The sequence below is a fragment of the Vulpes lagopus genome, chromosome 10 (assembly GCF_018345385.1).
Source record: "Vulpes lagopus strain Blue_001 chromosome 10, ASM1834538v1, whole genome shotgun sequence".
Taxonomy (NCBI): Eukaryota; Metazoa; Chordata; class Mammalia; order Carnivora; family Canidae; genus Vulpes; species Vulpes lagopus.
In genome coordinates, this window is record NC_054833.1 from 19934629 (window position 1) to 19951640 (window position 17012).

Sequence of the window (17012 nt, forward strand, 5' to 3'; positions counted from 1 at the left end):
TTAACTGACTGAGCCACCCAGGCACCCCTTAAAGCATTTTTGAATGGTTTTAATTTTTAACTGACAGTTAATTGAATACATTGTCCTTTTCAAATATGCACATGTAGTCGTATATATGGTAAAAAGTGATATTTCCTTCTCACATACTTCTGATCCTTGAGAACCTCCGTAGAATACTTTAACTGTGTGTATTGTTCTGGATAACTCTGCTATAATTTTACATATTAATGTCCATATATACTTCTACAGAGTTTGGATTTTTCTAAAACACAGGTGGCATTCTTTATGCATATTACTCTATATTTTACTTCATCGTATAATATATCTTACAGAGTTTTTTATATCAGTACATACATATTCTTTTTAATGACTACTGACTGTGGTTATACCATAATCAATTTGGTCTTTTGCTTACAAATACTTTGATTGCTTCCCATTTTCATTGTAGCATACCATGCTATATTGAATGTTTCACATAGATGTTAAACAATATTATTTCTGTAGAATGAATATCTAGAAATGGCATTGCTAGGTCAAAGTCAGTTCACATTGTAAATTTGCATAGATACTGCCAAACTACTCTTTACAAAAGGCTGCTGTAGTTTATAATGCAGACACACTATAAGAGAATACCAAATCTTCATACCTTCATTGACATCAGCTATTGCCATTCGCTTTAATATTTGCTAATACGATGGGCAAAATATGGTATTACATTGACATTTCATGGTTTAGTTCATGTGTCTCTAATTATTGGTGAAGCTGAACATTTTTTATATATTTATCGAGTATTACATTCCTTGACCTGTTCATGTCCAGGACAATTTAGGTGAATTAAGGGTTGGCAGGAAGAGACACATGCAAATCTTTTAAATCTATTGATAAGTTTTGTGTTAGTGGGAGAAAAATATCTTACTGAAAATTTTTTCCCACAGGAATAGCCAGTTGTCAAAACATCATTTATTGATCAGAGCTATCATTACCTATTGATTTTTTAAATGCCATATTTATCATCTACTAATATCTAATATACATTTAGCTCTATGTATATATTTATTTATCACTGTGTCAAAATCAGTTTTCATTATAGCTTTCTTTTAGATGGCTATAATCAGTGACGCCTGGGTGGCTCAGTGGTTGAGCGTCTGCCTTTGGCTCAGGGCCTGATCCCAGATTCCCAGGGTCAAGTCCCACATCAGGTTCCTTGCATGGAGCCTGCTTCTCCTCCCTCTGTCTGTGTCTCTGCCTCTTTCTGTGTCTCTCATGAATAAATAAAATCTTTATTTAAAAAAAAAAGAATAGATGGCTATAATCATAGTAATGCTACATAAGAAAGAACCAGAAATTGTCACTGGTCTACAACAACAAGCATGTTATCTCATGGATCTGGGACTTGTCTGTTGTTGGGCTCATGGAGACTGGGCTGGACTGGCCAGCTCTGCTTTGGATGAGAGTAACCAGAGGGACCCCACCCCTCACCACAAAGCTATAGAGGTGCTCTGCTCCATGTGTCTCTTATCCTCTTGAGACTAGTGGGCTTGCTAGGGAATATTTTTCTCATGGTGATGGCAGACATGCAAGAGTATACGCTCAAGTATGCAAACACATTCCAATCCCCTGCCTATATCACTTTGACTAACACCTTTTAGCTAAAGTAAGCCCCAAAGTCAAGAGGGGGATGTTCTACCTTTAGGAAGAAGGATTAGTAGTTACATGGCAAATGCATGAATACAGGAACAGATGAATTGGGGCCAAAGTTCAATCTACCATGGCGGGGGGGGGAGGGAGGGGATGCGGGGAGTCCTCCCATCCTTCTGCATTTTCAACATTTTATTTTTGAGCTATTTTCATTGCATTGTCTTTTCAGATAAACTTTTAAATCAACATGCAAAATTCAAAAAAAAAACTCAGTGAATTTTTGGTTGGGTTTTCATTGGCTATAGAAACTAATTTGGGTAGAATCTATATTTTTACAATATTGAATCTTCACATGCAACTAGAAACATTTAAATATTTTTATTTATTCAAGTTTTCTTTTATGCCCTTTGCAAGGTTTACTTTTATTATTAAAACTTAAAAACCAACTCAAAAGCAGAAAGAGTAGTACAATGAGTATTTACATATCTCCCAGTCTCAGTAATTATCAAGATTTTGCTACATCTATGCCTTGTTAGTCATGTAACATTACTCTAGCCCCTATTTCCTGTTAAAAATCTGAGAATCAGATTTATCTCCAAGAAAATCATTTTCTTTTTGTGGTAGGGATGGGAACATAGAGCAAGAATACTATGTAAGTCATGCTATATGCTTCCCAGGGCATCCATCCCATAGACAATACATAATGTCTGGTTTTCACTCTTAGTGATGTTTAGATTTATCAGTAGGGTCAGGCTTTGTCAGTTTTATCCATCCATTATGAAATTCCTCACTAATTTTTAACAAGTGATTTCAGCCTAGATTCATTATTTCATTAGGGGTTGCAAAATGGTGATATTCTAATCTACCATCCCTTCTGCATTTATTAGCATCAATTATTTTGTTGCTTTGAGGTAGTATTCATATAAGAGTCTAGATATGTGTCTCTTACCTTATTTCTAAGTTATCGGAATAATGAGTTGGTTTTTAGCACCCTGCAAAGATAACCAATGAATTTTAAAAATTACTATAAATTTATGAATATTGACATTTTGTGTTTTAATCCTTTCCAGTGACTTATTTTTGATATTTGAATTGTCTTATTCTTGAACAGTGGGAACCCCTTTAAGTTTATTTGATTCCTTTGTCATGACTCCTAGAATCTTTCATAGCCTCTTTACTTTCTGGTAGGAAGAAGTATTTCAAGCTTGTCTTATACATTTCCTTACCCAGATTTGTAATGAATCATTTCTCTTAGGGAACCTGAGTACCTTCTGGTAAGGAAGGGGGGAGGGATATGAATGGTATTTAGAGACCATAATCCAGGCTCGAGAGACCCATGGCTACTATATTGGTTGTTTCTTCTAGTTCTTTTCAGTGGATAGAACTTGAAAAAGGGGTTTTTAAAGAGAAAGTGCATCATTAGCTATTATTGATATTTGCAACTTAAATTTATTTTTTCTAAAATCCTTTTGTTTGATATTTTATTATAATGGAATTAGATTTCTAATGATCATAGTATGCTCTGATTGAAACACTTTCATAGTATTGCAGGGACTAGTATAAATAGAAAAAAAAAATCTCTTAATAGTATTCGTTGATAAAAAATCATGGTGAAAGCAAACCTCCAAAAATGTATTTGTAGGCCATAGAAGAATAAGCAAATAATATGGGAGGAGATAACCAGTCCCTCCCTTTATGCATATCTTTTAAATGTTTAATGTTATATCTCCCTAAAACAGAGATATTTGATGGTAGTTAGAATGGCCATCTTTCCATATTTAAAAAATCACACTTCCCAGTGGGTGAACAAAATAGGAGTAACCTAGAATTTAACTGACTAAGCCTCTTCTTAAGTGAAGAGGTCTTCCAACTCCAGAGTGTATCATCAACTTGTATCATTATTTTAATGCAAATACAATTTAATTTTGGTGAAATGAGATTCATCCCTCAAAATGATTAGTAACTGCATTCACTGAATCTCACGTTCTTCATTGTAAATTATGAAGAAGTGAATGGTAGCTAGAAGATCAAAGGAATTGCAGCTACAGCTGCAGTGGCATCATATGTACTAGGAAAAATACCTATATTTTTTTTTATTTTTTAATTAACTTTTATTGGTGTTTAATTTACCAACATACAGAAAAACACCCAGTGCTCATCCCGTCAAGTGTCCACCTCAGTGCCCGTCACCCATTCCCCTCCAACACCCGCCCTCCTCCCCTTCCACCACCCCTAGTTCGTTTCCCCGAGTTAGGAGTCTTTATGTTCTGTCTCCCTTCCTGATATTTCCCAACATTTCTTTTCCCTTCCTTTATATTCCCTTTCACTATATTTTGAATTAAAAAACAAACAGTGGTATTAAATTTGCAATTTAATTACAAGTCAACTATCCCAACCTTTTAGGTAGCAAGAATACAAAAAAAAAAAAAAGTTAAGTTTTACAAAATATTTCCTAAGAGGTGCATGTTCTAATAAAATAAAAGCACTGAAAAATATCTTGCTAGAGTGAAGTTATCTTGGAAAAGTTATTACCAAAGCTAAATATTTTTATTTCACACTATCTACACTTAAAAAGAGCTTAAGAGACTAATTTCTGGCTAAAATCATCAAAGGATTTGTTAGTCAAGAAACAACTTAATTGCAAGGATGAACAGAGAAGGAAACAAAGAAGCTGCCCACCCCAAAGTTTATACTCATTAGGATTTCTGTAGTATTATTGCACTGATATATATCTCTTTTTTTAATAAATTAATTTTTATTGGTGTTCAATTTACCAACATACAGAATAACACCCAGTGCTCATCCCTTCAAGTGTCCCCCTCAGTGCCCGTCACCCATTCACCCCCACCCCCCGCCCTCCTCCCCTTCCACCACCCCTAGTTCATTTCCCAGAGTTAGGAGTCTTTATGTTCTGTCTCCCTTCCTGATATTTCCCTTAATATTAAAATGTGGTAATCATGAAGTTAATCAGTGCTAACGTTATTTTCAAATGAAAAACAAAACAAACCTGATGCAATCTGACCAAAAATGTGTCAATATACAGTTTCAACATTATTTTACAAGACACCTGCATTTACACAATAAGCTCCAGGCAGTATTTTCAAAAAAAAAGTTATTTGAATTTACCTTGACATGCTATAAATGACTAAGTTACACCATTTAAAAAGTATTTAATAATTTTATGCGTTAAATTTATTTATTCAATACATTTTTCTTTTCCTAAGTACTTTTTTCTTTCTTTTGAGTCAGAAAAAGACTATGTATATAAGTTTAGGAGAGGAAACACAGAAACACAGGTAACTTACAGAAATGTATGGGGCTGAAGAGACCAGCAACCATGTGAACTTCATTCAGGTACGATGCTTTCCAAGGATGAGTCAGTCCGATAGCCATTTTACAAAGATTTTATTTGTTTGTTTGCTTGTTTTATTTATTTATTTATTTATTTAGGGTTAGGGCAGAGGGAGAGAATCATAAGCAGGCTCCATACCCAGCGCAGAGCCCAACATGGGACTTGATCTCACAACCCTAAAAGCATGACCTGAGCCGAAATCAAGGGCCAGACTCTTAACTGACTGTGTCTCCTAGATGCCCTCATTTTACAAAGATTTAAAAGAAAAACTTCCTTTTGAAGTTAGATTTTTTTAATGCTTTCATTCTTATTCAAAATCAGTCCAGCTCTTACTCTGTAGCAGCAGGAGTTACAATAGCAAGTTCTGGCAGCTGCAGTACTAAGTATCATATCTCGCCTGCAAGTCATTATAAAAGAAAAATGAAAGAATGCCTTTCCCTCTGGATTAAAAAAAATTAATAAAACAATTGAGAAAAAATAGCACTAAATCTAAAATGATTTGCAAAGGAATATTATGTAATAAGTGGCTTGAAGTTAAAATATAAGGCTTCAAATTTTATTTCTTTGATTTTGCTTATGCATTTTTCTCTTACCCTGCAAATCTTGATTTCTAATGTCATTAACATGATTACTTATGTTATATCCATTTCAAAGTAGCAATATCAATATTATTAGTAAAAATATGCTTACTAAAACAGTTTACTCTTTTTTTTCATTTTGTTTATTTTATAGTTTTTCTTTACGTTATATTCTACAGGGGATATACAGTGGAATTACTCTGTTTTAAAGTAACTTGAAATGGTTTTCTGTGGTTAAGCCACTAATCTATTTACAGTCATGTTCATTTGTTTCATTTTGACTTTATTTATTTAGAAATTGCTTTGTCTTTGATTTCTATTTAGTTTTGTCTTATAACTTTATAAGACATTTATGTAACCTCAAAGTCAAATTACAAAACAATAAGAATACTTCATAGAGAAAGTCTAACTCCCAAAAATCCCTCCTACACTTTGGATAATAATTTTGTTAGTTTTTGGCTTATCTCTACATTTAAAAATACAAGCACATGCATGTATGTATGTAAGTATGTATGCCTACCTATTTACCTCCTTCCTTTCTTAAATGAAAGGTAATAAACTATGTACATTTTTGTGCACCTTTTTTAACCTAACAAGAGATCCTGGATATCCTTCCCTAACAATATATAGAGATTTTCTCAATGCCTTATGCAGCTCTTCATTATATAACATACTTAATTTGGCCATTTTTTTTGTTCCAGGAATTCCCCAATTCTTCTAGAGATGCTGATGGTATTACTTCTTGCTCCCCACCTTTAATATTATATAATTATCTGGAATGAAATATATACATATTCTAAGCCCCTTATCATACTCTCTTAAATTATATATATATATATATATATATATATATATATATATATATATATATATAGTATGATGAAAAGGCATGGAGAACATCTGGAAAGTTCAACATCTGCCTAAAAGACATTTTATTATAAGAAAATACAGAAAAATAAAAAGAAGAAAATAGTCAAAGATAAAAGAGAAAGAAATTCCCAGAGCTGAAGAAAGACTCACATTGTCAAACTGTAAAGGATCAGAGTATATAAAACCTGGCAAATGAAAAAAAGACCTCCACCTAGATGCAAACTTTTTAAATGTCAGAACTTCAAAGAAAAAGCCAAACTTTAAAGTCAAGTTAAAAAAATATTATCTGTAAAAGTATAAAGATAGATTGAAATTGTATTCTTGTGGATAAAAATTTATTTGTAAACCTTTGCAGTTCTTGGGTTACTACCCAGTTAAAATTGCTTTTATACATTTATCTTCTGTTTGCGCTTCCTCTTCTGTGAACTGGTTTTCCTTTTGCTTACTTTTTAATTGCACTTTGTGATTTTTTCATCAATTTATTGGAATTCTTTATATATAAAGAAAATTTGCTAACATTTTCTGTTGTTGCTAATATTTATCTGTTTGTTATGCACTTTTAAATTGTATTATATCTGAAATTCAAGTTCTCTATTTATATTTTTACAAAAAAACATTCAGGGTCACCTGGGTGGTTCAGTCAGTTGGGTACCCGGTTCTTTATTTCACTTCAGGTCATGATCTCAGGGTCATGGGATTGAGACCCGCATTAGTCTCTGTGCTGGGTATGGAGCCTGGTTAAGATTCTCTCTCTCCTTCTCCCTCTACACCCTCCCTCCACTCACACTCTTCTCTCTCTTTCTCTAAAATAAATAAACACATACATACATAAAATTTTAACTTTTTAAAAAATTTTTTCTATTATTTTTGTTCAGATACAACTTTTTCATCTAGAGACCAAATATTTAATTTTTTAATATTTAATTTTTAAATTTTACTTTAAATTTATTATGCTTTCCATTTTTAATTCAGATTTTAAATTAATTTGCCACTTATTTTGATGTACAAAAATATACTTTTCACAATTTTCTCAGCTGAATTTAATAATCGCTCCAGTCATCTTCCTTGATTTACAGTATTTTCTTTATCATATATTAATTTCATAGAGACATGCAAACAATAACATCTATTTCTAAGCTATTTTGACCCATTAATCTATTTTTATACCGATCATTTAAATTATAGCAACTCAAAATACAATCTAATTTCTAATATTTTATAGGACAAGGCCATAAACTTCTCATATCGTAATGAAAACATGTTAAAAACACATTCCCAAATGGCACTCCTAGACCTCATTGATCTTAAGAGGAGATTTCTAGGTCACTAACAGGCATCTGAAACCTACTTGACTAAGAAGTTTATTATTACGATGGTCACAGCAGTTAGGCCACTATTATAAAAGGATAAAAACAAAAGCGGCCCTTTGTCCAGGTGGAGGACTATGCATATAAATGGTCAATGCCCCTTCACACACACTCTCCTGTGATTTTTCTATTAAAAGTGTTCTTTTGTGCTTCTACTCAGAAATATTGACCTCAACCTCAGTTTCCACTTCTCTGGGTTTGTTTCACTTGGAAAAGAAGCTCTCACTTCAGTGTAGGGGCCATACTGTCCCCAGGTACAGACTGCTGGTGAAACAGTGGCATTCTCCCTCCAGACCCTGAAAGGCCAGAATGAAGCATCAGAGCTCACATCTGCAAGGGCAGAGGGAAGCCTGCAGCACATTTGTCATTAACTCTAATTTTCCTGGAAATACAAAATGGTTTTGGAATGAATGAGCTATTCCTGCGACATGCATGAATTTCAGACAACTGGCCTGAGTGAAAGAAGCTAGACTCCCAAAAAAGGACACACTGGAGGATTCTTTTTACATAAAATTCTAGGAAATGCAAATGAATTTACAGCGACAGAAAGCAGATTAATGGTTCCCTGGCAGGAGTGGGAGGTCAGAGAGAGAATCCAGAGGGAGGCATTACAAAGAGACTCAAGGAAATTTTTGCAGTAATGGATATGTTTATATTATTTTGATTGTGAAATTGCACACATATCAAGTGTGCAATTATTAGATATTAGTACCTACGTAAATGTGTGTGTGTGTTTACAGTTACATAAAACCAGGCAAATAGTAAGGCAAGAGGTAGAGAACAGAAAGAGGAAGATATAACAAAAGTACTGGTGAGAAGTTAAGAGCAAGGACTCTCCGAAGGATTTCTGGACTATATAAGCCCAGAATAAGGATCTAAGCTAGTTGGACAGAGCACTGCTTTGCAAACCTTAATGTGTGCATAAATCCCCTGCAGATCTTGTTAACTGCAGAGTCTGATTTAGTAGGTTTTGAGCTGAGGCCTGAGACTCTGCATTTCTCAGTAACTCCCAGGTGATTCTGATGCCACTAGTCTTTCAATGATTCTTTGAATAACAAAGGGATAGAGCACTTGTTCCCAGTTTTGGTTGCATATGAGAATCACTGGAGAGGTTGAAACAAACGAATAAAATTAGAAGGCAAACTTACAAACACACATACACACACACTCGATGCCTGGCTATTGCCCCCAGCCCCCATAAATTCTGATTTAATCAACCTAGAGTTCAGTCCAGGAGGAATTAGAAATTTTTAAATCTACCCAGATGATTCTAATGTGCAGCCAAGAGTGACAGCTACTCCAAAGAGAGTGATAAAAATCTTATCATGGAATGAAGAGGGAAGAACCCTGAAAGGGTAACAGGGAGCCAGAGGGACATAATAAACCATGTACCCAGTCAGAATCAAACACGTCCATATTCCAAACATGCAAATTTACCTGAGTATGATTTATACCTGTATATGGTCCTGCCTTTGTTAGTGATGCTTTTGTTGCTTTCATACCTGGTCTGGGAATAAGTACCAGGCCAATTACTAAAAGAAAGATGGGGAGTATAGCCTTCCTGAGATTATAGCCACAGGGAAGAAAAGTCCTGGTGGTGGAGGAAGCAGACTCGAGAGGCTGGTCAGACACACACACTTACCAGCACATCCACAAGGACTGTTCATTGGTAGGAGATGACCCCCAGCCTGCCTCCTCCTGTCAGTGACGGACCACACACCAGACAGGACAGACTATAGTGCATTCTTCTAATACATTTCAGACTTGTTTTAAAACTAATTTCAATTTAGCTAGTTTTCTATTAACATTAATAGCTTGGAAATTATTTTTTGATCTGTGATACAGATTCTCATCCGCATCACGGATTTCTGATTCTGAAACTACTAATGTCCCAGAATCCTAAAAATGTTTAATGAGACATGTCAATTTAATTGTGCTACTTGGAACTTAAAGAGCCAGAGTTTGTCAGCATTTTGCTAACAAATGTCATCCTTTACATGCTGATCTTGGCTACTGATTAGATTCACCATTGCTGAAATTACGTATCAGGAAATGAGCTCTCTTTAGTGAAACAAAAGACATTTTTTTTAATTTAGTTGATTAAAATGCAGCTTAGGACCAAAACAAACTTGCGAGTATCTAAAAATGGCCTGGTTTGGTAATGGTCATTATGTTTAAATTCTGACACAGAGGATGCTGTGTACCTGGATGGTGATAAAGAAAGAGAAGAGTATGTCCTGAATGACATTGGGGTTATTTTTTATGGAGACTTCAATGACATCAAGAGTAGAAGCTGGAGCTACGGTCAGGTGAGCCATTTAAAATTTGTCATTGTCAAGGACATTTTTCCTTAATATTTTTTTTTTTTTGTCACATGTATCACTACAAGGTGCCACATGTCGATCTCAGACATGCACAATTTCCTACTTTTCAGGATCTGAGACTCCAAGACAGCCCAGGAGTAGAGACTTAGAAAGGCAACTGCATAATTCATCCACTGAAAGCACATATCTTTGAGTATTACAATGTTACGGAGATCAGAGATTCTACGGATAACATGGCATTCTAGTGAGAAATGCTTGGCGTTCAGTACAGTGAAATCTCATTAGCTCAGACATTGTTCTTCAACATGGAATGGGCTGAAATTTTCCTTTTCTTATAAGGAAAAGTGTTTGATAATGCTGCAAAGGATACTGCAAGGTGTGTGTTCAACTCAAAGAAGTCACCTTTTTTGTTAGTATAAGATAGTAGAAAATTAGAAATTAGAATTAGAAAAGACAGTCACCATTTCATCAGAGGAGGGCCCACTGGACTTTCACCTCGAGACATTTTATCAGCTGCAATCTCAAATTACTGTCTGGATATAAAATAGCAAATGGCATTCCATTTAAGATATTCAATAATTCAAACTATTTCAGTTTGGTATTTCTAACAATGGAACAAGTGACTGATATTTCTACCATATTTCCATAAGAATGCATGTCCTGTGGTTCAGCAAAGACTTCATTAGCAACATGAGAAAAACGAGTGTGTCATTTCTCAGAGTTTTGGCTGAGATGATTGGAATTGTGCACCATTGTTCAGGATATCCAGGAGCATAGATTTCATGGAACCTGGCCTCATCAATCACATGATACTTTATTGGCTTCTGATGGCTTCTTTTGACTTCCATGTAAGCTTTCCTTGTATCCCTTACCCCTGCTCCAGCCTGGCCATTGGGACCTATGTCATTACTACTTCTTGTCTTGTCTGCCTGACTTTATGATCCACTCCTTCACCCAGACTACTGAGAATTGCATACCCAATGCTCAGGTTTGCCCACCTGTATTTCTGATGTCCTGCCAAACTAATCATCTGTGTGTTTTTCTCCTGTTTTTGGATCCCCCAAGCTCCCTGGTTACAAGGCCTCACTTCTTGAGTAACATACAGCCCATAATATTGCTTATTGTCTAGTGCTCTAATTCTTAATGTTTAGGTGTGATTCTATTTATGTCCCCAAAGTGACATTATGTAGAGAGGTAATAAGGAAAAAAGTCACCAAGGTGGGTAACAGGGAGGAGTGGGAAAGAGTCCCAAGCATAATCAGGGTACTCCTCAACCAGCATGCTGAGTAGCCTTTGGGTAGACACCCTTGAACATGGCCACCATCAGTCTCTATTGTCATTCAGAGTCCATTAATTTGAGACTTTCAGTCCAAACAAGCAGCCAAGCAATGATGCAGGGAAACAACCAGTTCTGTGACTATTTCATTACCTCTCCAATTCACTGCTTCGTGTCCCAGACTGAGAGATGGTACTTAATAAGAACCAGAATAAGAAGTTCTTTATATACCTGAAGAACTCGTGCCCTAACTTTACTGTATCCATTCCATCAGTTTAGGGTTCCCAGAAAGTTGGTATCTTAACTGGATTTAATAAAGAACTATTAATTAGCCATTAAGACTATGGTTTCTGTCACAAGTATTTGGGTGGATATGCAAGGTGTTTGTATTCAGGGAAATCTCTTGTACACTGAGGTACGGTATGGGTAAAATTTCCCCTTTTTGCCATTTTATTACTACTTTGACCTTGTTCCTTAAAAAAAAAAAAGGCCTTGTGTTGCATGGGGCCAGTAATTCTTTCTAAGGAAAATGAACTATGAACAGCCTTCTATGCTGCTCTCCATAGGACATCTTGAAACATCTTTAAGAACAGAGAGATCCTGCAATGGAACTGACTACCAGGCTGTTCCCTTGATAATATAATCTTTCTCTAGGCCTCCCCTCTCTTTGACCCTGAAGTCTATCTTGTTTTAAAAGAGAAGAAAACTTGGAAGGCATTTGTGACATGAGGTGTTCTGCTATGTTCTGTGCAAGGTATACAGGCCTCGAGTACCTCCCTGTGATACACCTGAGAGCCATTTATTTTTGAGAAGCATAAGGATTCAAGTAACCTTTGAAGTTTTAAGGTTTTAGCCTCACTTTGGTACATTGTTTATTCCTTTGCTTTGGGCACTAGAACCCACATATTAGAGAAATCTTCTAAATTAACTTGTACAATTTTCTGAAGAACTTCAGGTCCTATTCAGGGTCCTCAAGGACTCATGGTCCTTGAGTATACCAGCTTTCCAGTAATTCTGTTTGTTTCTAGATTGCTTTTAAGTTTTTATTCATTTTACTGAAAAACAAAAGATGATGTCTTCTTCCTTCTACTTTAATACTTCATATTAATGATTATGGGTGATTATGGGAAATACACATCTCTAAACATTAGGTTGTGTTTTCATTTTGTTTTTTGGCAAAGAATATCGGGCTTGCAAAGTGGATGGACATTAAGTTGTTTCCTTTTTTTTTTTCATTGGATTTTTTAATTTTTCCCAAATAGTTTGAGGATGGCATCCTTGATGCTTGCCTATATGTGATGGACAAAGCACAAATGGACCTTTCTGGTAGAGGGAATCCCATCAAAGTCAGCCGTGTTGGGTCTGCAATGGTAAGAAACTACTGATTACTAATGTTAATTACACATGTTATTTGCCTCAGTGTATGTCAATTCATTAAGAGTCATTGAAATGATGACTTAAGCTTAAACTTTTATTTGTAAGAGTCTTGAATTCCCTGAACTTGTCAAGTGCTATAAAACAAAATCTTATCTCCTACTGTATGTTTCTTTGGCTTCAGAAAAATGGTGATAGATGACATGATACAATAGGCCGCTTATTCTTAAGTCTCTTGCTTAGGAACTGAGGAGTGACCATGACAAAATGTCAAATACTATAATCTATCAAGCAAACAAACATCAAGGAACTCCAAAAAAAGAAAAAAAAAAAACGTGCAAGACACAGCGTTTCTCCATTTTCACACCCATAGAGAGAATAAAGAAGTAAATGACTCTAAATCTTAGCTTCTATTATAATGATACCTCACCATAGGGCTTTACAGTTTATGAAAGTTAGTTTAGCTTATAGTTTGTAGTTAATTCTTCATATTAACTGTGTGAAATAAGTTGGGCAGACATTACACATGCCATTTCATAAGTTAGGAAACAAAGCGATAACAAAGCCTTGTTAGTGACAAAGCCTCAGCTGGAACCCAAATCTCCTGCCTCCAAATATAGACATTTTCTGCTTCCCATGCTGCCCTTTGTAGGAGATCTTGAAACATATTCAAGAATGCAGAGATCCTACAATGGAACAGCTTCCAGGAGAGGAGATAGAATTATCAAGAATGGGAAGGTTGGGGGTCAGGTGAGAAAGTGGATTAAATGTGATGCCCCCCCCCAAAAAAATGTGATGCCCAGGTTCTGTGTGGTCCTGGACTGTCCTGACAAACACAGCACATAGATCCTACCTTTAGTGCATTAAAAAGCATACCAAATATGGTTCTTAAGTAGAATATTCCTAAAGAAACATTAAGAGAGGTGCTATTTCATACAAAGACTGAGCAAAAAAATAAAAATCTATCTTATCGTTTTCCTTAAGTTTTCTGAAAAACAAATTCTTTAGAAGAAATTTGTCTTTGAGTTTGATTTGAGTCAAATAAAATCAATATTATTCATGTAAATATATTAGAATGAGAACAATATGAAATATAATTTCTGGTTAGCTTATAAGAAGAAGGGCTTTTTTTTTTATTAGTTCCTAACCTTCATGTAAATTTAAAAGATCATGAGTGTAAAAAGAAGGCAAAGCCAATCTCATAAGACAGTTTTGTTTTCTGTTGTTGGTTCACATTCTATAACGGAAAGATGGTGAATTCTAAAGAAGTTAGGAATTTCTTTATAATAACTATTTATTACAATATACATTAGATCTGTAGTTGATCACTGCTATTGCTGCTTCCAGACAAAATTCCCATTTTTCTTTTCCTATGAAGTTACCATTGCAGGTTTACAGTGAGAAGAAAGCCAAAGCTCTCAGTGGTTGAATATGAACTAATGCCTTCGTAAGCATTCTGAAATGACACGCCACCAGCCTGAGCTTACTCACATATTATGCATATTTTTACTAATCTAAAAGTCACTGCCTAACACAAGCCAATGCAAGAGGGAAGTAAACACCAAGAAGCTAACCCAACACTTTCCGTGGTGGCATCTGGCCAAGTGGAATTGGTGGAATCTTGTGTTAAGCACACAATCCTAATGCAAATTGCTTTGAGTCTTATTAATCACAAAAGGCCTATGGAGTTCTAATTTTGAAAATCCATAACTCAAATACAATATTTAGAACTAGAGAGAATCTATAGCGGGTGGTCGGTGGGGAGGGATGGTTTGGTTTGATATTGTAGTTTTGGTTTGTATTTCCCCGATGTTGAGTTACGTTGAGCATCTTGTCCTGTCTGTTGGCCATCTGGATGTCATCTTTGGGAAAAGTGTTTGTTCATGTCTTCTGCCCATTTCTTAATTAGATTGGTTTTTTTTTGGGGGGGGGGGGTGTTGAGTTCGATATTCTTTATAGATTTTGGATACTAGCCCTTTATCAGATATGTCATTTGCCAATATCTTCCCCTGTTCTGAAACGTGCCTTTTAGTTCTCTTGATTGTCTCACCCTGGGCGTTTTTGGTGATATTTCTGTTTCCACCTCCACCATTGTTTATGTACACAAAATATACGTTTGATAGTTTTTGAAACCCTTTCATATCCATTTTCTCCCTTAATTCTTAGAAGAGCTTCATAAATCTTTTCAAAATCTATTCAGTTGTAATGATTTTAGAAACTGAAATTTTGAGCCTCTGAAAATAAATAAAAGACATGACACTTTTTAAAAAGCAACTGTTTTCTGGTCTTTTAGGCAATTCTGTTCACAAATTCTGGATATCTATCCTGAAATTACTGAGTGAAGCTAAACATAGACTGAAAGAAAAACATAACAAAGACCCCCTCAAATTTCTCAAAGCTTTGCCTTAAAATATGAGAAGATGTATTTAGAAAGCCCAGAAACAAAATGGTCTAAAGTTGCATGAGTCTGGACAGAACATTGATACCGACACAGAGGACCCTGTGCATGGTTTCTTAGGGGGCTGGCCTCGTCGGCTGAAAGAACAGAGACTGCTGCAGGGTGTTTTAGGAATTCTTCTTAAGTATCTCCCCAGCCTGGTCACTGAGGCTGGAAATTCCTTTCACAGGATACATATACTAGAACAGATGTACAGGGTGACATGCAAATTCTCTGGAAGGGGCAATGCATTGACTTCAGTTCAATTTCCTGGGATCAAATGCCACCAGAAAGGAGGGGGGATGAGCAGCCTGGAGAGGTCAGAGTAGGGAAGAGGCAAGAGCAGATGATTGAGGCCCCAAAGACAAATTTGCCTACTGTGGTCACGACAAAGTTTAACACAGAAGATTGGCAGGGAATTTGCAGGGAAGTTGGTGGGTGCACAAAAGTAAATGAGTATAGACAGTAACTCTGGTGTGCAAACTTTCTAATAATAATAGTGATATAAATCTGGATGTTAAGTGAAAAATCCCCAGATAAAAATATGTATTGTCCAATGTCGACATCTTGAACCCCCTTTGTCATGGGGATTTTAGCAGCATCCCTGGCTTCTACCCTAGAGATGACAGTAGTACATTTTACCCACAAGCTGTGATAACCAGGAATGTCATCAGATATTTCCAAATGTTCGCTGGAGATCAAAATCACCCCCAGTGAGGACCACACACTAAACCCCTTTGTGGTTCAGTTTCCTAGCTATGCAATGGACATAACCCTCTCTTCTCATCTGCATAGAGGATTTGTCTTCTTACCTTTTCCAAAACCTGCTGGTTTTCATTCCTCTACTGATGCAAAAGTGGAGGGGGCATCATATAGGAAGAGCTGGCCCATGTCAGATCAGACCCCTCAGCTCTGACTCTACCACTAACTTACTGTGTGACTCAGGACAAATCACTCAACCTCTCCAGGCCTCACTTCATCTTTAAAACAGAATTTTGTCTCTCTGCTCAAACCACATTTGTTATTCCCAGTGGTAGCACATATATCCTTTTATTCTTCAAGCCAATGTTCTTCTTTCTTCTGCTTTTTTTTTTTTTTATAAATTCAGTATCTTATTTTGTTCTTATTTTGAGTTGCTGTTACTTCACTTTGATGTGAAAACCAGAAAAGTTTATGACAATCTGGACAGCCTTGGGCTATTGGATTTTCCCAAGAGAAAGAAAGTCTAAATATCCTGTAATCTCATTGTCGGGGGATTGGGTCTGAGATATTATAACCTTACATAAGCTAACCTTTATTTAGGCTCTTCAGAATTCTGAGTGGTGCATTTTCCTAAAGCCACACTGCAGACTGATTTAAGAGAGAAAAAATTTAAATAGAGGAAATTAGAAAAAAGAAGAAACTTGTGCAAAGTCATACCTTCTCCTTTAAATTACATTGCTTGATTGTTGTTTTCTTTCTACCTCATATCTGATATGACAGTCCCCACCAGGACAATTGCCAGGAAATGTGCCAGGAAAATTGTAGAAGGATACTTTGTGCTGTCTGAAAATTTATTTTGTTCACAGGGCATTAATAAACCATTCCATTGCTGGCTCTGAATTACCGTGAAGAAACCAAGCATGGACTCGGAGCCTCTGTCAGACTATCTGAACAGTTGTGCTATGCCATCTGTGACAAAAACAACACAGTCCTGGGAAAGGGGAAAGGCAATGACAGTATAGTCTGACATTACTGCTGGGTGGTTACCTGTCCCGTGACTGATTGGATCTGGCAGCAAGAGTGGGCAGAGAGGT

General features: G+C 36.0%; 1 protein-coding gene across 1 annotated transcript in view; it reads left to right on the top strand.

Moving 5' to 3' along the window:
• The window catches only part of F13A1 (coagulation factor XIII A chain), a 159502-nt gene that overhangs the window by 59362 nt on the left and 83128 nt on the right, over positions 1–17012 (top strand). Inside the window, exons 5-6 of the mRNA XM_041771892.1 lie at positions 9996–10114; positions 12668–12775. Coding sequence (XP_041627826.1) covers positions 9996–10114; positions 12668–12775 — 227 coding nt within the window. The remainder of the gene's footprint in view (positions 1–9995; positions 10115–12667; positions 12776–17012) is intronic.